The sequence below is a fragment of the Cygnus olor genome, chromosome 1 (genome assembly GCF_009769625.2).
Source record: "Cygnus olor isolate bCygOlo1 chromosome 1, bCygOlo1.pri.v2, whole genome shotgun sequence".
NCBI classification, from domain to species: domain Eukaryota; kingdom Metazoa; phylum Chordata; class Aves; order Anseriformes; family Anatidae; genus Cygnus; species Cygnus olor.
In genome coordinates, this window is record NC_049169.1 from 140,288,233 (window position 1) to 140,310,127 (window position 21,895).

The 21,895-nt window shown below is 42.3% G+C and overlaps 2 protein-coding genes across 9 annotated transcripts in view; both read right to left on the bottom strand.

Annotated features, from left to right (window-relative positions):
• Positions 1-14,302, bottom strand: part of CRACDL (CRACD like) — a 64,230-nt gene extending 49,928 nt beyond the window's left edge. The window contains exon 1 of one of the 2 annotated variants that reach the window (XM_040544006.1): positions 14,201-14,302. The gene's annotated coding sequence lies outside the window, so the exon portion shown is untranslated. Of the gene's footprint in view, positions 1-2,297; positions 3,728-14,200 lie in introns of those variants that run through there. The other variant, XM_040544091.1, reaches the window with a different exon arrangement.
• Positions 14,303-15,657: 1,355 nt separating this feature from the next.
• TSGA10 (testis specific 10) overlaps positions 15,658-21,895 on the bottom strand; it is a 38,909-nt gene continuing 32,671 nt past the window's right edge. For 6 of the 7 annotated variants that reach the window (XM_040545643.1, XM_040545551.1, XM_040545317.1 and 3 more), the window contains 2 exons: positions 21,771-21,893; positions 15,658-19,070 (listed from right to left, as the gene is read on the bottom strand). In XM_040545643.1, the coding sequence (XP_040401577.1) occupies positions 19,046-19,070; positions 21,771-21,893 (148 nt within the window). In that variant the 3' untranslated portion in view covers positions 15,658-19,045. Of the gene's footprint in view, positions 19,337-21,770; positions 21,894-21,895 lie in introns of all 7 variants that reach the window. The other variant, XM_040545562.1, reaches the window with a different exon arrangement.

Consider the following 21,895-nt stretch of genomic DNA (forward strand, 5'->3'; position numbering starts at 1 on the left):
TATTTCAGGACAGAAAACACATTCATTCCATGAAAAAAAAATATTCATTTCATTCTTGAATACCGCAAGAGCCCAATTGTTTATGCAAAAGTGAGAGCTCTTATTTCAACGTTTCACTGTATTCTTTAATTTGCAAAGACACTTGTCTTTGTCTGTTTCTCCTGTGTATTTTGGTGGCACAGACAACATCCAAATAGCCTGCTGGCTCTCAGTTTTGGATCACATAGGGAAGTAAGTGGGAACAGCGCTAGGGCTGCACAGCCTAGATCTCTTAACATTCAGATCAATGCTGATACTGCAGAGCTGGTGCTAGTTTACCAGAGCTTCCAACCTCAGTTAGGAAATTCATGAACATATCCCAGCTGTTCAGTGTCCTTGGTCTCAGCAGCCTTGATCCAACGTCCCTTGAAGCCAAAGGGAAGATTCCCTAATTACTCAGTGAGTGCCAAATCAAGCACAATTAGACCGGAGCACAGCTGAAGAACAAGATGTATAAATCCTTTAGCAATGCAAATTCCTTTACTCCTCAACTGTATCGCACTGACCCGCCTACTCCAGGCCTTAATGCAACCTGATATTTCATACGCCTCGTGTTCAAGGGAGTGGCGCTGAGAAACTGATTCCTTAAAGTTCCCCAGCTGCTTTATGAACTTCACGTTCGTGGTTTGCAACAATCGGGTTTCTGCTTGTCATCGTTATGAATGGAGGGATGAGAACTGAGTGACAAATTATGAAACGTTACATCTGCTTCAAGAAGGTGGAACAACCAGCCAAAAATAATGTGTCACAGAAATGCATAAATCAGCACCAGATATAGCACAAGGCAGGCCTATATTTGAAAGCTGCTCTGCTACAGATGTTAGTAGGTGTACTGCATAAAGGACAAGACTGTACCACCAGCCTGCATATCCATGGTAACTAAGAGCGGATCTCTTGGGGAAAGGAGTGGTGAGATGGGGGAACAAAGGAGCTTTATTCCTTTCCCCTTTTCATTAGGGCTAAATAGCTTTCACTTTATACAGTGAGATTATTTAGGCTGGGGCCATGCCCACTCCCGGGTAACAAAAGAAACGCAGAAAAAGAACAATGTGGGTTTGTCAGCTCCTTCACTCCCTGGGGGGCTTGGCAAGCCTGCTCTCTGGTCCATGTCTCTGCCTGTCCTCAGCTCCTGTTCCACCTTGGCTGAACTGATGCGAACACAGTTCCCATGCAGACGACCCATTATAATATGCACGTTGCAGCGCAGTACGCAAGCCAGACACTTGTTGGTTGAGGCGTGTAAGCCGGAAAAAAAAAAAAAAAAGGAACAATGGGCTGCTACGCAGCTATTCAGCATTCAGGTACGAAGTACCAGTGTGGCTCATTTCTCTTTGTGGAGATAAATATGTTCTGAGCACATTTATGACGATGCAACTGCATCCGCTCTAGATTGTCAAATTTCAATCTTTAGTGTGTTATAATTACTCGTAAAGGTTCCTTGACTGGCTAAGGACAGCATCCAGCAAAAGAGTGAGCTATTGCACAAGCAATGATATAACTGGGAGCTCTACAAGCAATACCAGCCTCCTGCTGCATCTGCCTTAGAGCTGCATTGCCCTGACGGTCCAGAGGGCACCCCCTCAAGCTCCCTCTCTGCTGCACATCCCAAAGGACCCTGGCGGAAGCACCGTCTCTCTCCTTTTCCTTCCAGATGGCATCAGGGCAATGCCGTGGCTGACAAGGAGTGTGCTGGCTGCTGGGTACCCGTGTGCTGAGCTGCCAGGCAAGATGAAAGAAACAGGCATGGTGTGCCCTGCACGTACCCTCTGAAGGAGTAGGATGCAAAAATAATACAAATATGGTTACTGTTAACAACCTGCTCTCCTTATTCTCCTGCCCCTCACATGGATTTCAGTTTATTCCATGCGTGAGCCTGACAGCCCTCTGCATGTGGTCCATTTCTCTGGCTCACTCCTGGTGCAGGCTTTCCCTGGGCTTTGTAGAGGCAAGAAACAGCAACATCAAGAAGAAAAGGAGAGTGAGAGAAAGTAGAGGCAATAAAACCTCAACGTACCCCAAAAGCCATCCAAACACCAAAATAGGAGTGGAAAAGTTCCTTCTCCTTTTTAAACGTATCTTCTGCTTCTAATACTATCTGCAGGATATATTTTAATAGTCTGTTCTAAAATAAGTTGGGCACAGTTTTTTAATAAATACTGTATGATTTGATAATCACGCAGCAGAGCAGAATAAGAATAGTTTGCTGATCTGAAACAAATCTTTAAATTCTACAATATTTTTAAGAAAATGCGACTTACCTAGCTTTTATTTCTCCAAGGACATATAAGCTCAGGAAAAAAGGCAGTTTGCTCTCCTAGTTGGTTTTGGAAGTCTTACAATCGACAGTTGTATGTCAACTATTTGCACCACCACTTCTCCAGCTACATGAAATGAGCATTGATTTATGCAGCATGCTGTGTTTTCATTTCTTGATTAACTCCCATTCTGGCTTTCACTGTAAGCCAGTCATCCTACTAGATTTGAAATAATAGCAGTACTTGTATTAATTTCCTTCTACACACTCAGCTGCTTGTAGCTGTGTCGAAGCTGACTCCACATGCAAGGGGCAGGCTGTGGCTGCGCAGTGAGCCTCGGTTCTGACACACTCAGACTTACACTTTGACTCAGCAAAGTAAACTGTGGGCTTCTCAAGCAGTTTGTACAAGGTGGTCAGGACGTTCTGACGCTAGCCAGAGCACGCTATCAGACAATCCACATCCAACATAATTAATTAAAATGTTTTAAAACCGAAGTGTTGTTCTGCTGGTATTTAACAGTCCTGCTATTCCTAAGCAAAAATCTGAAGCTCATTTTAATGAAGAATCTTCAAATGTAGGTAGGAAAATGTAATTTTTTTCTCTCTCCTACACCAGCAAATATCTTCTGCTTCCTTATCCTGGCCTATTAAAGCAGATACTGCCTCCAGGTCACTGCACACTGTACAGACCCATTGTGGAATATAAGATGATGCAATGACTCCATAGCAAACTCTTGGGCTGAGCTAATACGAGCTCTCAGCTTTAGTCCAAATCCGATACCAAAGCAAACAGAGTTAGAATGATGCTGAGTGTGCTTTTGTAAATTCCAGCCTAATTCAATCCTGAAGAGTGGACAGAAATAAAAAACAAAATGGTGTGGTCATTTACAAATACTACAATGAAAACTAACTAATCTGTATGTTGGTCAGTTTTATTTTGCATCATTTTTTGGAAACAGGCTATTGCAGTAACAATTAGTCTGATAAGAAAAGCTAATAGGAAATGAGTCGTTACATTGTGGAGATAGAGCTGACAAAATTTACTGCTGTAGGTGTGACCGGAAAAACAGTGAAATACTTTTCATAAGAATTTGCAAGTTCTTTTTGTGGAGACGAAGCTGGGAAGCCCTTACGGGAAGCTACCGCCTCCGTGGTCATTTTGTTCTCTCCAGGCCTCGAGGCCTCACAGCTCCATCGCTGCTCAATTACCAACTACAGGGCTGAAGCCTGAACTGCTCAGGTCCAAAGTCCCCAGGAGTCCAGCAGGAAGGCTCACCCTGAGACGCACCTGTCTGCACACAAGGTCCTGTTATAACCCAAATTGGGGCTGTGACGGCGCTAAAGCTAGCAGCTTTCATTCACAATAAAGAGTGCAATGCAGCTAAGCTGGTTACTAAACCAGATAGTTAAAGCAACATGAATAAAAATCACAGAATTAGACTTAAAGGTCCTGGTCTAATCGCCACTAACCCCCTTTATTTATTTTTCTTCGACTAAGAAACTTGCTACATCAGGCTCTTTGGAAGAGTAGCAGAGAAAATCTCCGCAAAGACTGAAGAAAACTGACTGGAAATCTTTTGTGTACACATGACAAAATTTCCAGCTTTCTTTGCTCCCGGAGTCACTTGGCATCAGGGTCACAGAACTTCTACTAAAAAGTCCTCTCACCACGAGAAAGGTTGCAGAAACCTCTTTTCTCTCCAGCAGATAGAATTTAATTCCTTTAAGGCACTTCAGCAGAGTCCTAATATAAAACTCCATACGCTTGTGCTAACAGTGCTGAGTTGTACAAGAGACGGTAACAAGCTGAAAGGGTGTAATTTTGTCAAAACAGCAGGTCAGCTGGCATTATCCTTGTGAATACCACAGACTCACTGCAAATCTCAAAGAGGAGCCGGATTGTTTCCTTGGTTCTGGTATCTCTGAAAAGAACCAACCTTAAGTCCCATAAAAACTTTGAACTTTGCCTGTCCATGGGTTGAAGCCCACTTGGAGATCGTGGAATATCAGATATGCAGTATTGCATTATCACACGCTCATGATTTCAACTTGCTTCTGGGAAAGAAATGTCTTTTTCCTCATTATCTTTCCATTGTTAAATTTGAGGCTAAAAAACAACTGTGGAGAATTGATGACCCGTTATTGTCGCGACTGAGTTAAGTTTTACTGAATCAATGGCTCTAATTCAAAGCGAGTGTAAAATGCAACACAGCCTCTTCACCCAAAAGATAACAAGAGCAGCAGAACCATCACCTATGGATGCATGGCAAGTCTACAGAAGCAGCTGATGCTGTGGGCCAAAAGAGATGTCCCTGAAGATCGCTAGGAAGGCAGGAAGAGAGGCAGGAAGGAAAGAAGGAAGGAAGGAAGACACTCTGTAGGAAAAACAGTACAGAAATGGCAGCAGCAAGTCCATGAGAGACCCAGAACAGGTGCTGGGAAAAGTTCCCTGAAAGGCCTAATGACAGAGCACCACCTCACTGGTGGCAGAACAAAGTAAGGAGTGATGCTCAGAGACGCCTCCCTCTTCTTAGTTGAATCCTGATTCATCCACGGACCCAAAGTGGTGGTTTTTTGTTTTTAAATCATCAGGATTTGTTCTGGTTTTCATCACCAGAAATTAACATTAGCTGAAACTTACTAAAATTGCCTGGTTTTGCCTGAACTGAAGCGAATGCAGGGCCACCGCCCCAATTCTGACCTTGCAGCAGCTCCTCGTTCCGACTTGCCCAAGCATGGTTTATCCACACCCGTTACTCCGTGTTCTCAAATGCCCGTGCAAAAGTGGAAGCAGCAGCAGCAGCAGCCCCACTTTTGGTTGAGTTTCGTTGATCCCTTCCACAGTTGCAGAAAGAATTCACAGCAGCAAACCTGCCCAAAGAAGCCGGTGAGCCACAACCATGAGGCCACAACAAGAGCTGTGCCAAAAAGTCCCCCCTCCTGTCCCGGTCTCCATCAGTCTTTCACAGCAATGCCCCTCATGGCATTTTGCAGCCCGGCTTACCAGACACCTCGCTGTCACGGCACCCTCCCTCGGACACATACACAGGGGAAGCAGGTACCTGGGAAATTCTGTCCAGCAAAGAGAAGATCAGATTTTCTGAAGCTCCTTTGGCTTCTCCGCTGACTGCAGCGCGTGCCACGGTTTCTCAAAATTAATCAGTTGTTTCTGAGAAACGTGAAGCTGGTGAGGAGAACGTGTCGATTCATTCACGGTATATGCTCCTCTACGGATAACAATATAACACAGATTGGAGCTGACATTTAAGATGACCCACGCCCTGCACAAGCCTCACAAAAACTGCCTCGTTATTCACTTTTCCAGCTTGGCAAACTAAGCCTCCGTATTCAGCGTCAAGCTAAAACATTTGTTAAAATAATTCTTGGCTTCCTTCCACTCCAAACAAATTCATCAGGCAGATACATAAACTCATTTTTGAGTTTCAAGACAAACAGAAACAAGGGATATATAAAACTGGAGGTATAAAAATGGTTCAGTGGCTAGAATATTGTTTTTTGTACATCTTCTTTTTCCCCATAAGGATAATGGAAGGTTTTGGCTATTTTTGAGGTCGCTGTCTCCAATTAAGAATTTAAGATAAGTTTTAAACAAACCAGACGACCGTGGAACAATTTTAATCCCTGAGTGAATAAATCCCTCGGGGGACCTGGCTGCAGAGAAATCAATGGGCAATTCTATTACGCCTTTAGCAGCAAATAAGGCACAATCTGGCTTCAAGAACGAGCCCCAAAGCCACGAGTCCTGCCGTACGAATTTATCAGATTCACGTGATCCATCACTAGTGCACAGGGCCTGGTTAAACCCAGAATGTCTTCTGCTTACAGCAGCACTGCGCGACATCATCTTTAGGGTTGGGGCTATAATCTAATGGGGAAAAAAATAAGGCAGCAATACGCTGAATAATTTGTTCCAGAGAACCGCTACCCTCACCAGCACCCCACTGCCCACTGACCTTACCTCTGCCTCAGACGTGTCGAGGGAAGCATCGGCTGTGGCTGTGGGAAGCTCGGCGTTTGCTCCCACTGCCCCTCAAAGCAACGTACGAGTGACCTCTCCTGCCCTGCTGACGGGAAGAGCTCTCTGTCACTGCGGGATCAAACTCAAATCATTCATACAGTACTGCAAAAACGCACCGCAGGCTGGCACAGAAAATAGAAATAAGCTTTAAAAAAACACATTGAAATAGAAGAAGCAATTTCCCCTCCGCTCCGATATCACTAAACCCTCACCTGCTGACATCTCTCGGGGCAATGACAAAATCTCTTTCTATGGTATGACTAGTACAGTCCAGCCCACACCTCCTGCCCTCTGTTGCATGCCTCCAGGACTGTGCCCAACTCTGCCCCAGCAGTCCAGGATCACAGATGATCATGCTCCAGGCAGGACACAAGATCCAGCTCAGGGATGCTCCCGGGCACTGGTCAGGAGCACAGGTTTATCGTCCGTGTCCAGTTCCCCAAACCACGCAGATGTGGGGCATGTCTGAGGTGCTCTGCAGCTGCCTCTCAGCCTCAGACTCAACCTTCCTCTCCTTGAAAGCTAAGGCACGTCAGCTGGGAAAGAGCAGGAAAATAACAGAGACACAGATACAACCCAGACAGAGCAACAACACTGATGCAGCACATCTACGTTCAGTAATGCAGACGTACTCTGAGCTTTCCATGTTCAGACGCAGTCCTAGAGTCACCTTTTCTTTTAATCCCTAGGCACCCGAGAATAATGCCTCCAACCCATTTTGCTGGCTTATGGAAGACGATACAAGAATAATACTACAAGCCTTTCCCTCCTGCTCCCTCTTCTCCCAGATGAATAAAAAATAACACCTCCATATTCTGCTTCGAGGTCTTGCTTCAAGGCTATCTGCGAGCAAATAAGCAAAGCTGTCATGGAAGCTGCACAGGGAAATTCCAGCATTACCTGCCAGCACGAGGCAGTTACAAGACAGGCAGAAATAGTTAAGTATTAAGTAGGCCGTGAAAGGGCTTTTGAGGAAGTAATTAAAAGGGAATTGAAGTCATAAGAACACATTATTTGCACAGTGACGCTTTGCTTTTTCCCCAGCATCCTCCCCCTGATGCACGTTACCCAGAACTCTGATCTGTGCAACCCATATAAAACACCCAGCCACAGTTATCACCCCAACTTTATTTAAGAGGCGGAACTAGTAAAAAATCACAGCACTCTCCATCAACACGTTCAGCAGCAATTAGATAAGCTGACTTCACAGTCTGCTGCAGCATAATTTCTTCCTACTTTCATCTCGCTTCGAGAAAGATGTGAAAAGGAGCTAGGCTGTGAGATAAAAAAAAAATCGCGTGTATTGTCTACCATAGCTCCCATTATTTTGAATCAAATAAACTTTGAGATAAGCACATATGTGATAGGAATATTGGAGAGCAGTAAATTGGACAACATTTTATAAAGCAAGCTTGTAAGGAACAAGAAACCCATGAACCAGATATAGTCTACGACTTACATCGCTTGCAGCTGAGTGATTTGGGGAGGATACATGTGTACAAGACAGAAAGTGAACCTGTGCCCTGCCAAATGGGCCTGAAAGTCCCCTCTTTCTGTGAGAAAAAAAAAAATCCCATTTCTGCTATAAAGCAATTAACACACTAGGAAAAAATGATAGTATGCACCAACCCAGGATAATATGCCACATTCACTGGTCCCGTAAGCCTTAATGGAAAGCAGGAGGGACAGAAATAATATAAATAAATGAAAAAAGACTATTTTTTTCCCCCAGAGGTAACTTGTACGCATTTATTTTTGGAAGCAAATTTAAGATACCTGGAATATGCCTGGCTGTCATAAAGCATGAGCGCTCCTCTCAACACACCAGGCTGCCTGGGACTCAGCACACCTTCCGTGCCCCGAAGCCAGGAGCCACTTACAGGAGTTCAGCGCACCTCCCTCCACTCACACGAACTTGTCTTTCTTTAAAAGCTCCCTTTCTAAATCCTGGAAGAGAATTGCTGATGAGGACAGCGTTTCCTTTTTCACGCTTGGATCTTGTGCCAGAACCAGCAAAACCCAGCTACGGGTGCTGACCTGAACGGACCGGGCAAGGCAGCCAGGAGGAGCTGTGCCTGTCTGCACGTTCATTCATGCTTACAAAACCCAGGACACGGATTTAGGAGATTGATCGACCCGTTTTAACTGCTGGCTTAACCGGTGATCAGCTCCCACAAGTTTCTCATCTGCTCTTTTCATTCACACTCTTTTGTACCTTTGTTCATGACGCATCAGTGAAGGCACTAAGGACTGATCCCTCTTTGGCTGAAGACACCAATTGAGCTATTTTATTAGGATGCTGCCACCTATAGTTTTTCCAAAGACCACATCACCCCTGCACAGTTTTGATTCTAATTTATATTTATAAAAATGGCATCGCTTATCCTTTGATACAAACCTTGGTTACCCCCCACCTCCAAGAGAAACGCAAAATAAAAAGTTTTGGGGACACTCTCTCGTCACCTCTGTGATTTCCAGCCCCAAAGACCTTCCCAGATTGCCTGTTCTGATGCAGATTTTGGGGTGAACGCTTACCCAGCCTCCATGAGCGCTTACTTCCACGTAACAGAAGGCATGCTGGAGCACACTACTTGATCAACACCTTCCAGCCCACAATGCAATAGACAGGGATGGAAACCAAACCTAAAGTTTCAGCGGGACTAAACCAGCTACTCCTCAGCTTCACTGGTGCCCTATTTCCGTCCACCGGTGAGTACCGCTAAGCAGTGCCAGTAATCCTCCTCCTGTCCCAGTGCTTTTCTGCACAACATGTTCTTAAAGCTAACACATTATTAAGTAAATAACAGACCGCGGTGGAAAGGCATGCCTTTTTGTTGCAGGGCAGCAGGCAAACTGATGTTAATTCAGCATCTCTCCGCTTTGCAGCCCAACAAGCGCGGAGACCTCGGCCACACGGATGCTTTGCAGTGTCCCCGCACTTTGCAGTGTCCCCTTTGCAGTCCCATACTGAAGTCCCCGTGGCCAGCTGATGCAGTGCAGCCCCTGCTTCCGCCCCAAAACCTTGCAAAAAGCTCAGAGACTGAGCTTTTTGGGGAAGCACATCACTACTGTAAGATTTCCGGATTTCCTAATTTTTATAGCAGGCAGTGCCTTTTTATCTATGCATCTAAATCCTTCTTTAGGCTCCGTGTTATTGGGTATTTATAGCTTCTATAGTATTAGACAGCGAATTAGGAGATGAAGATGTGCTTTTGTTATTCTATTCTTCCTTAAATAGCAGAGTTGCTGAAGCTGATGTGATAAGAAAAGAACGGCATGAAGGAAGACAAACTGGGTAATCTTTCCATCTCACTTCATCACTACCAGATACAAAGGTATAAAACCGCTACTTTTCTCCCCTGCCCGGTACCTTCGTGTGCTACAGATGAAAAAACAAAGCACACTTTAAAATTACCTCCTGGGAAAAAAATGGAAACTCATTGTAATTCAAAACAAATTGCCTTTCAAAGAAAATAAACTGCTTTGCTGTGTAGAAAGCTGGAGCTATTGTGTATTTTTATCCATAGAATATAATAAACTGTTTATGGAGACTGTCGCTTAGCAGTGCAGAGCTGAAGCGCTTTTTATAACTCCGTGTACTCTCTAAAGTGTGTCTTTCCCTTGTAAATTTAGACCTGTGCATCATACCTAAGACCATAAGTGTACCCATAAAAGAAAAGGTTGTACTTTGGTCTACCAAGATATTTTTCTCAGAGGAGTCTTTTTAAAGCTACTTCTGCCTTGCCTTAGCAACAGGCTCCATCAAAGGACTAGTTTGTAGAAGATACCACCAAATATACCGACCACCGTGTACACATGGGTTTCTGGCCCATCCTTATCTTCACATATTCCCTTGGCTGACTGATAAGGTCTGTCCTGAACCACCTGACACCAAGGAGAACCACGAGCCTGAGACTCCCGAGGGAAACGACATGTGTTGGAAGACATACCAACGAAATCTGTGTCCAGTTTTATCGCATGCTCTTTGAGCATCAACAGGCTAAAGTCTGCACGCCCTAAGTAAATACACACTGCGAGGCTCTTTCAGGGTCACCAAGAGTCAATTCAATGGTGACAAACAGCTAAAGAAATCCCACCGTGTCTCTTATACCTATTTCGACACAAGTATTTCCTGAGTCATCAATTTAATTTTCCTCTCGAATTATTTCAAAAATTGACAGAAATTAAGGCATCTCCAGTAAGCACAGCGAAGCTTGCTTCCAAGCTGCATTTCGAGTACGTTCCACAAAGGCGGATGCACCACCTGCTGCCTGAAGGGCACCAAGACGTGTTGCTGTTGGGTCAGTTCCTCCAAACACAGCCGGATGAGCCGTGACTGCCAAGAGGAATTTCGTTGGCTCCAGCTGAGGCTGCACAGAGGGTATGGCCACCAGGTGTTGCTGGACTTGCAAGAGGTATGAACGCAATAAAATGCTCCCCTTGAAATCAAAACAATGCTTATTTAAATCTCAGCAACATTAAAAACATCACTGCTGATTGCTTTTGCAGAAACCTCTACTAATACGTTCACACTACACTCCTGACTGCTGTCCATATTTCCCCCAGGTGCCGACAGACCCATTTGCTTCATTTTGGACTGCCAAGGCTTTTAGCTCCCCCTCGCTGTAACTCATCGAACAGATGTAGGCACTTTACACTCACCATTTTGCAATACACAATGCTCACACTTTGCAGCCACCAAAAATTGAATGACTCCAGCGTTACTGCTCCGATCGCACCGCTCACTTTCACATGTGTTTTTAAAACCTTCCATTGTAAACGTAGTTCAGAGCAGCCAAAGACCCCCTTGCCTTCTTCGCTGCACTTTGGGAGGACCCGCAACATCTACCTGCAAAACGTTAATCAAATCTGCTCCCAGATTAGAAGAACGTTTCTGCTAGTGACTTATGGCACCACACACATTGCACGAGCAGATCACAGCTTAGTCATCTTCACGTGGGGCGGTGGAGAGGCTGCGGCGCTACCCTGAGAAAGCACTGGGGAGTACGAGGAGGGACTTGTGGCTGATCCAAAAACATGAACTGAGAGGACCCAGCCTTGCCAAACCTGAAGAATTGAGAAGAATAATTCAATTTCCATAACAAAATGTGCAAGTTAATGGTCTCCTTCCCTGACCTTTTTGCGTAGCCTCTCTTTGCTCTTTAATAATACAGAACCCCAAATCTCTCTGTAGGAGAAGACTGTATATTTAATACCATGGGCACATTACATTTGATTGCTTTAAGAATAAATTTTCCTCTCTCCTGTGATTGTTAACTCTATTTCAGAGCATACAAAGCTGAGAAATTAAGTAGTTTTTTCTACATGAGCGTGTTACAATCCCGGCACACACAGCCTTCCTTCTACTGCTTCCCAAGACAGATTCCCATGTTCATTCAGATCCATGTCCTTTAATATTTTGGGTTGATACAAAACAAACACACTCAGTTCATTGGCACCTTCAGTTCCAGAAAGACACTCTGAGACACCTGGAAACGTGGAGGTAAGTGAGTTGTGCATTGCTAGATATATACTACATTTAAAGAGCCAAAGCCAGTGCTTTGACTGGTAACAGGACCTCAGAGGGCAAGAAAAGTGATGTACTCCAGCTGTGCAGGACTTACACCACTGAAAACAGACTTAAAAAAAACCTTTGCCTTCTGCACAACGAGTGCTTGGCAGGGTTTCTGCCCACAGCACGGCTTGGTTACACCATACCAGATAGATACTGGCTGTGCTGGTATCAAGCTGCACTTCTGACACCAAGAGTGGAGCGAGAGGATGCTCTGGGAGGCAACATCTCTTCGTTAAATCTTCAAACAGGGAGAACTGGTCTCCTGTTATCACAGGCTCACAGAATGGTTGAGGTTGGATGGGACCTCTGGAGATCATCTGGTCCACCACTCTGCTGAGCAGGATCACCTAGAGCACATTGCGCAGGATGGTACCCAGGTGGGTTTTGAGTATCTCCAGAGAAGGAGACTCCAAATTATTGGACATCGATGAGCTCGCTTTAGTCCTGCTGAGTCTGAAATGTAGCTTTGCTACTGCGATAAATATTTGCCTGAGACATCTAAATTTTTTAATCACATTTGTAGCTTCTCGGTAACAGCCTGTGTTACCATGAAGCTCCTTCTTTTCCCTCCCTTGCTGCTCTCCCACCACAACTACGGACACTGAACTCGGGGCGCAGCTGTGGGTGTCGTGCGAGACGAGGCAGCTCCAGATGCCAGCACAGCTGCAGGCAGCATGCAGCAGGACCCCGGTCTCCGGAGAGCTCCTGCGGGGCACTCACAGCCCCATTCCCGACAGCAGCAGCAGCAGCCACGACCGCAGAGGCTGCGTTTCCACGTCAGGAGAAGGCTCAGACTACACACCCACAGGCACGCTTTGTGCGAAAGAAAACGCTTTTAATTAAAAACACAGTACAAGTGAAGTTCACAAGGTCATTATGAAAACAAAACCAGACTGCCTACTGTCTATAAACTCTGACGTCTATAGATAGGCAAATTAATTACCCCTCGCTCCAACCACGGAAAGTTCCTACCTCATCAGCGGATCAAGCCAGGCGCACCTGCTCCCTTGCCTTTAATGATCAGCCAACTCCTCTCACCAACCTGCCTTCTTTCAATGATTAAAGAGCTAGAAGGCAAGCGCCAGTAATAACGTTACATTTTTGCCTTCCGTAATCTAATCTTTGCCCTGTAGAAACTGCTGATGAGAGCTCACTCCCACTTAAGATTTACATAAAAACAATCTGCATCGTGTTGCACCGCAAAGGGCTGGTGCCCCAGCCTGGTGTTACTGCCATGGCGGTACAAGGAACGAGAAATTACTCCAAGGCAGAAATGATATACGGCCCCGTATCAGCATCAAACGGGCTTTGATGCATGGTTACTATTTTGGGAGGCTAATGACATGCGAGTGATAAAGCAAACGAGCTTTTTAATGATGACAAATAGAGGAGAATACACGGCGCTGACTTCCAGCTGAAGAAAGATTTATGGGAGCTAATTATGGTATGTTAGATTTATAGTGGAAAAACAGAAAAAGAGAAAAAACTTCTGGAAGATCTTGTGTGTGTGTCAACCTGGAATAACGATTTACTTTCAGATAAATGATGTGAGGTGCAGTCCAGTGCATGCTTCTAGCTGGCATTCGTATTGCCTTGGTAGTTAGATGTACACAAAGTCTAAGGTGAGTGTGAGTCTGGGGAAGGTAAACGGAATTAAACTAGTTATAGAAAAAACGTAGATTTGTAAGAGGAGTGGAAATATGCTAATAATTAGAGTTTATATTGGTATTGAAGATAAGTTAATTGTACGGCAAAGCTGGTGGGATAGTGCCTTCAGTCCCCAGATCAATCTCTCAAAACGTGAAGACTCCCACATAGCTGGGGAGATTACTGGAAGTTCGTTAACTCAAGTTAATGAGTTAAGTCTCTTAACACAAGTTAACGAGTTAGGAAGTTTGTTAACACAGGCGAGCAGCAGCAGTCCACGTCCATGGCGCACCAGGGAGAAGCTCCAACATCTCGGCTAACGTCAGACCACGCAGCAGCGACCTTATCAAGACGGCCCGGCAGTTTAGGAGCAGTTTGAGCAGCGAGGGGGAAGCAGCTGCCTCTCCGCACCCCTGCGAGCCAGCCCGGGGCGCTTAAGCCGCGTTAAAGCCGGCGGCGGTTCCAGCCCGGGCGGCCTCCAGCGCCCTCGCCCCCGGCCCGCCGCGAAATGGCGGCCGGGGGGTGCTGAGGCGGGGGGGTCCCGGCGGCAGCCCCGAGGGGACGGGCCCTTCCCTCGCCCCCTCCGGTGCCGCTGCCTCCCCTCCGGGGGCCGGAGGCTCCGTGGGGAGCGGCTTTCACTCACCTGGGGCCGGTTGGAGGAGCGAGGCCGCAGCCCGAGGAGGGGGGGACGCGGGCGGCAGGGAGCGGTGCCCGCGGGCGGCTCCGGGGAGCGAGCGAGGCGGCTGCGGCCCCTCCGAGGGCTCCGCGCCGGAGCCGCCAACCTGCGGCCACCTGCTGGGGCCGCCCTGCTCCGATCCGCTCCGCTCCGCCCCGGCCGCCACCTGCCTCGCCCGGCACGGCCCGGCCCGGCCCGGCCCAGGGAGCGGCAGCCGGGGCAGGCCGGGTCGGGGAGGCGGCGAGGCGGGGCTCTGGGGCGGGTTGGGGGCAGCTGGAGGGGTGAGGGAAGGGAAGAGGGGTGCGGGATCAGCCTGACGCCCAAACTTCATGTCTGCGTTACTTCTGGAGCAGCCGCTGCAGGCCAGGAAATAAATCTACTTAGACATTTTATCCCTGTTAAGTAGCACCGTTTTTAAAACGCACAAGCTATTCTGTCAATGGTAACTTAAAAAAATATCACTGCGTGAAGGAAAGACGTGTCTTTGTCCAAAGCAGGCCTGAGAAGCGCATTGTTCACCTGCGAGGTTCCAACAAAGGCTCCTGCTTTGTGTACTCTATGGAATTGCCTGGGTGTTGGCTGCCTTCGAGATAAAAATGTTTGTTCTTCCCCCACCTCAGAAAATAAAGAAAAACTCTGAAAATACGAAGTGCATGAGAAGGCACAACCTAGGACACTTAAAACTAAGTTTGGGCTTCTTTTACATCTATTAAAGTAAATGATAATATTGCTTTATGGGTTTTAATACAAGTCAAATGTGGGAGACCTTCAGAAAAAACTAAACCAGCAATTTACTAGTGAGTCAGGTCAAAAAAATCCATTTGATGGAGACATCATTTCAGGCCGTGTCCTATACAGAATGTTTTAATTATAAGCAAACTTTGTTTTTTTTTTAAAAGTTTGTTAATAAAAAATCCGATCCTTGTCATGATACAGGGATGCGTGTTTCAACATGGTCAAACCAAGTCAAGTCACGTGAGATTTTTGTCCATCTAATCAAGCTGTTTTTCTTCTGCATGGGAAGTGTCCGAAATGTAAAATCAACTGTGAAATATCTTTCCACGTGTTTGGGTAACTGTGTGTGTGAATACCGCAACAGCTGTAATTCATTCATCTTCATTCCACATACTCCCTCTGCTGGAAATGAATGTGAAGGTCCAGTAGATCAGAGGAAAGGTTATTAAGGGTGCAAGATATGTTAAAAAATATATAAAGTCTCCTTTTAATAAAAGATGACACTTTTTTTTTTCTTTTTTTTACAGACAGTCCAGTCTGCGTAGTCTGTATCAGTAACACAACTTTTATTCCTCATTGCATGGCTGAAATACTGAAATCACCAAGAAATGAAAATAGGAGTTAATGCCACCTAGTTAAATATTCCATATATACTAACCTCATATGCATTTTATTGTAACATTTAAGAACAAAATCAGATAAAATAAATATACAAAAAGCAAGAGTAAACTGAGCTGCTAAAGTGCATCTGGTGCTAATAGCCATGTGGCTGTCTTAAAACTCTACAGCCTGCAGTGACACTGACCGGATTAGTTGTCCTCAGAAGAAAGGAAAAAAATAGTTCTCTCTGGTACTACCACTGCCACTCCACGCCATGATCATTATTTCAGGATAAAAGCTAAAAACACTTGTTTTAACACTGGCACCAGAATCTTAACTCTGATTACATGTTAGTGAAGATCAAGCTTTATTAGTGACTGAACAGAAAAATGATAAAAAATAAATAAATCTGGTTGACTTTCAGTGGAGACTGCAGCAGAAATCATGTAGGTATATGGCTTCAAATGCTGCTGAAAGTTTGCCTGCATAGATTTTAGAAAAAACAAACAAACAAACAAACAAAACAGTGAAATACTTCTGCCCAGCAAAACAATGAATTCTTCCTCTTTGTTAGAACTATATGTGTAAGCAGAGATACTGTTTCCTGTAAGTAGTAGCTTCTATTTCTTCTAGGATGAAGAAGAGACTAAGGATGGAGGATACCAAAGGCACCAAGTTCTTTAATCTACAAATCCTGACAACCAGTTATGCTCAAGGAAAATACCTTTTAGTGGTTAATGATAACAGTTTCCACAGCCACAAGTAAGCAAAATTAAATGAAATAGCTCCAAAAACAGTGGCTAGAAATTACAAAAACATTGCTGCCGAAGAACCTGAACCCTTTTAAAAATACTATAGGCTCTTTTGTTGTGCAAAACAGATCATTTTAGATCATCGCACAATATCTGAGATCAAGTTCAACACGCTCTTATTTCATGAAAAATATTTATTTAGGCTTGCCTTTGTAAAAATATTGTGGTAAATGGTAATTTAAAAATGTATAAAAATCAAGTTTTTAAGTATAGCATTGTTCACAGTTATAAATAAGTCACAAATGTAAACAAATGGTAAATAGATTTTTTATATGTTTATTTCCAAACAAAATACTATAATAAAGCAACAGCAAGAAAATCACCCTATGATGCATAAACAACATGATAAGAAAATAGACACTGTCACAAAATATAATACATTTCATTTCAGGCATATTCAATAGCACTTCCTGCTTTATGGAAAAATTAAGATGTGTTAAAAAAGATTTGAGAATTTGCCACCAGAAGTAGAGAACTTCCAAAATTCTGAGCTCATTATTTATTTTTATTTAAGGATGAAGCAAACTTTCACATTCAGCATTGGTATGAAGATTTTTAGAATATACTGCTAGAACAATACACGCAAGTCCCAACAAACACACACTGTTCAAGTCCTCTTTGGTTACAGCAAACATTTTGTGTCAACAAGCAGGCTTTTTGTTAAACTGAAATGTATTATTTGCAAATTTAAGCAAATTCAATTCATTATTCTTTTTTCGCTTTTCTTTCTTCTTTCTTTTTCTTTCAGTTTCTGACTTTGCATCAAGTCAGAAGTAGCAGGGTTGCCACTACAGTGCAACTGCTCTTTGCTCTCTGAATATGCTCACCTGAATGATTTTTTTTTTTTAACTATGAATAATCATATAGCAACTAATTGCTGTCAGAAGTCACTGGAGGTCTATAGCCCATTGGAACTGACAAAAGTTCTTTTGGCCCCATCCATGACCTGATGATCCTTTTGCAATTTGCAGAAAAATAAAGTCCTTGTTTCCATACTGTTTTCTAAACAAAGGCTAATCCCAGTAATAAAGCCTATCACTTTATCACTTTTTTTTTTTAACAAAAAGTAGGTTTATTACATCTTGATATTTTTAATCTCATATTCCTGTAATCCTTTCTACTTACATAAAGACATAAAAGTCCAAATTGCTTAAGAATCTTGAGCTTTTACCTTCTGTAACATTTGGTAGGGGAGCACCTAGTTACTGACTTCTTTATGATCTTATACGGAAAAGTTAACATCATTGCAACTAAGGAATTACATATTAGGACACAGCCCTCTGCACAGCATATCCACTCCCAGGAAGAACCTAGTTTTATCTATTTTATATTAATTTAACCTTTTAATCTTGTCTTCTGAATTACAGGGTATTAGTTTTACAGACTAAGATCACATTTCTCAAACTTCTTTGTGATGATCTTCTAAAAAATCTGCATGGCAATATGACTGCAAAACAACGTATCACTCTTTCATATCTTCTGGGATGATGAGATGATCATCTTCTCTCATCTGGGAATAGCGTACAATATACCTTTTAATAACTGCATAATGAGGAAATGTACAATATCATTAAGTCTGATCCCGCTGTCTTTATTACTTGCAAGTAGTCCCATTAACACTGGTGACTGCTGAAATGACTTCCGTGGCTGAGTAAGAGTGCCATAAATAAAGAAGGAAGAATCAGGACCTACAAATTAAAATCAAGTCACCTCCATTGAAGAATAAAGTATTGTTTCTTTTGAGGAAGGGAATACAGTAAGAAGGATGAACTGTTTAAAAAAAGCAAAAGCAAAAAGTGAATAATTTACTGATTTAAATAGGAATTATTTATATATTGCCAAAGACAGAGGCAGGGATTTTCCAGTTGGTTTCTAGGAGAGAATTCTACATTCCCTCCTGGCATTTAAAGTTGGCAAATATATAACAGTGACAAGTATTATGATATAAAGAGCTGAAATTTTGAGCAAGATTAAGCAACAATAACTATCACCAAACAGTATTCATTCATATTAAAAAGCTCTTTAAGTAGAAAATCAGTGCAGTTGTAGTAAAATTCTCAAAAGTTGAACACACCTCAAGTGTATACCTATATCAGAAAGATACGAAAAATACATATCTTCATACATAGGTATCACAACACTGCTGTATCTCCTGACATCACTATCCTCTTTTAGCCAAATTAAGGAGTAGGTCAGGTTTTAAGGGGGAAAAAAAGAAAAACTCTTTCAAGCATAATCTTCACACAGTTCAGCAACAATACATTCAAATTCTAACACCTGAATATAGACACCTTTATAAAGTTTCATATTGTTATATTATATCCCCTTTTTCAGTTATATCACTTTTTAAAATAAGGCACTTTTTAAAATAAGCACAGTGTCAGTACATTCAACAGAACCTGCATTTTTCTCTGTTTACTGAGATGGGCTGTATCACACAAAAATAAAAGAGATGGCAGAAAGGAGGGAAGGGAAGCCATCTAGACTGATTTCTTCCTGCTGAACAACATTAAGAGTGTCCAAAAGCCCATGCAAGCATTTGTGAAATAGATTTAATGAAATTAAGCATTCAGCAGGGAAAAATGATAATGAAATTAAAATTAAACTTGAACTCTAACTCTCCAGATCATGTGCAGGGTCTTCACAGGCCATTGTGAATATAGCATTAAAAGTCCTTGAATGAAGAATTCCTAGAAAACAAAACAAAACAAAACCAAGTCTAATTTGTTTAATGTTCGGTGAATATAGAAATACTTTCTGATGTTTCCATGTGCAAAAATTTAAGATTTCTGAAAGCAATATAAGCAGGCCTTCCAGTCTCTTCAGCAGTCAATCCAGATGATTTGAAGAATTAGACTGTATTGTGCAAAAGTGCTATAATGCTCTCTGAAGAGAAAGACAATCTTTGCACTCCTATCATCTACAAAAGTTGTACAGAAAGTCTTTTCAATCAGGTCTGCAAGACAAAATACAAGGCATGTTCATTTCACTGTACTGAGACAAGGAGTCTGGGGCAATAAAGACACAAAGATGAGAGAATGAGAAAAAGTTACTGTCCAGTTTACTTCTGATAGCACCTTCTCAATAAATAAAAAGGTGATTGCCTGACTCATCTTCCACCATGGTCTGTGTGCTGAAATAACACACAAAAATACTGTAGAGGAGGAAGGGTGTCGAACAGTGATTCCAGCACTGCTGTCTCAGTATGCTTCATGCACCGCAGAGGCAGGCATTAGATGTGGAAGACGCCTTTCCACCAGTAAGTCATTGTCTTCTACAGTATCTTTTTGAACCTCTGGTAAGTTATCTTCAAGCATCAAAAAATGAAATTTCACCTCCTAGAAGTCTACTTCTAGTATTGCATTCCGTCAAATCCAACAGGAACTTACAGCTAGATCACATTTCATCAACTCGTATATACATTTAAATTGCCTTAATTAATTCTGTGATTCTGCTGATGATTACACCCAAATATTTGCATTAATATAATCTCTGTCAGGTCATACTTTACATTGTCTTTTCTTTCTTTCATCCTGGTCTCAACAATTTTTTTCTGAATCTTTCTAGATTTTGCTGGGAGGGAAATGATTTCATCATCTATAAATATTTCAGTAATTTCTACTGTTCTGTCTTCTTGATGCAAACTCTTAAGTTCTTAACATCAAATGTATAAAGAGCTTTAGTATTTTGGACATTAGAGCACTCACCCAGACATAGGTAAAACAAATACAAATCACCTATATAAAAGGACAGATTGAGATTTAGACCTCTTTATCTCAGGAGAGTCTTTTCAAACAGGCTATTTTGTTCATCACTGTATCAATACACAGACCATTTATTAAAAAAAAAAATCTGGAACAACCCTAGTTCTCCTCACTTGGCCAAGAAATTATAAAAAAGAACTGGTTAAGTAAAAATTTATGAATGATATTAGTATCTTGGGCACTCAAAAATTAAAAATAATTTAGTAGAAAAAAATGGAAGTTCATTTACATTCAAAAGCTACATTGAATTAATGTAGAAAGTTTTAGCTTAGACCAGCTGAAGATCTTAAGCAAACGAAGTATTTGTACTTGCTTCACATCATTTATTTTTAGTCTTTATTTAAACTCCTTGTTCCATAGGAATTACAAAAGCAGATCATGCCACATCAGGCTAGTAATGAGAAAAACAATACAAAAAGCAAACAAGAAAGGAGTTGAATTCATAATCTAGTTTGTAGAAGATTAGTCTTGATATGAAATTTAAACAGTTTTTAATTTAAACCAATTTATTTAGTTTACTAATTAGAAAGGAATATTATCACCCTGATAAGGGGTCGATACAAATAGAAACAGCACCATAATCACCTCTATCAATACGATGATGGAACCCTCTTTTCTTTAGACTATCAAAAATAGAAGAAAATGTTATGGTAATAAAAAATAAATTAAATTGTTCTAAATGATACAGAGCTTTTTCCAACAAATTTAAAACCTATGCTGTATTCTGAGTAGAGAGAAGTAGACCAAGTAACAAGCTTGCACTGCTGTGTTTTCCAACTAAGGGCACTAGGACCATCTCGTTGACCCAAAGAAACCTGCCTTGTATTACTAGGACTTAAGTACTTAGAGGAGTCCATGATAACAAAGATGAATCAATTATCTGAGTTACCAAAACTGTTAACAAAATTCATCTTGGAAATACATAACCACCTCAAAAGCCGAAATAATTCCCTGTAAATCTTGGATTGAGAATTTTTCCCTCTCAACTGGCAATTATTTTTAATGCATGCTGCCATCTATCTCCATCAAAATTGTGATGCAACAAGTAAGCAGCTACCAAATAGGAAATTAAGCTCAGACTGAATCTGATGGGAGTAGCTGTATACAATGGAGGTTCCTTTCAGTGACTGCTAAAAGGAAAATTGGCTTTGTTCCTCTGTAGTGTTACATATGTTTGAAGACTTTTAGAATGCATTTATGTTTCTTGGAAAAAATGCTCACGGATATATACATATAAGGAGTAAAAACGATTCTGAAAGCTACTAGAAGAAGAAAGGCTGGATTGTTATGAGCTTTTATGTAGGAAATATGAAAATATTTATAGCTGCACAAAATGATGGCAGGTCAAGTGGAGATTTTATGTAACATTATTACTATTATTGTTTCAAGAATTTATGGCTATAGCATCCTCGTGCAAGTGGTTGCTATCAACAATATAGTTTTGACATAGCTGAATAAAACAAAATAAAAGGAGTACCATCAAAAGATTATGGTCCTGAATCTTGTAACTTTTTTTGAGCAGTGTAATTCTGTGGAATTGAGCCGATATTTCAAGAAGAAATATCAGAGTCTAACATTTTATTTTTTTTTCAGTGTTTGGAACTTAAATGTTGCTGAACTGCTTACCCTTCCAGGGACCAATCCAGAGATCGACGGTGTGTACATTCAGGTGATGGTGTTCTTAACGTAGAGCTTAACTGATAGGGGATTGTACGATTTTGGTGTCGAAGCTCCTGTACAGCACGTTCCCT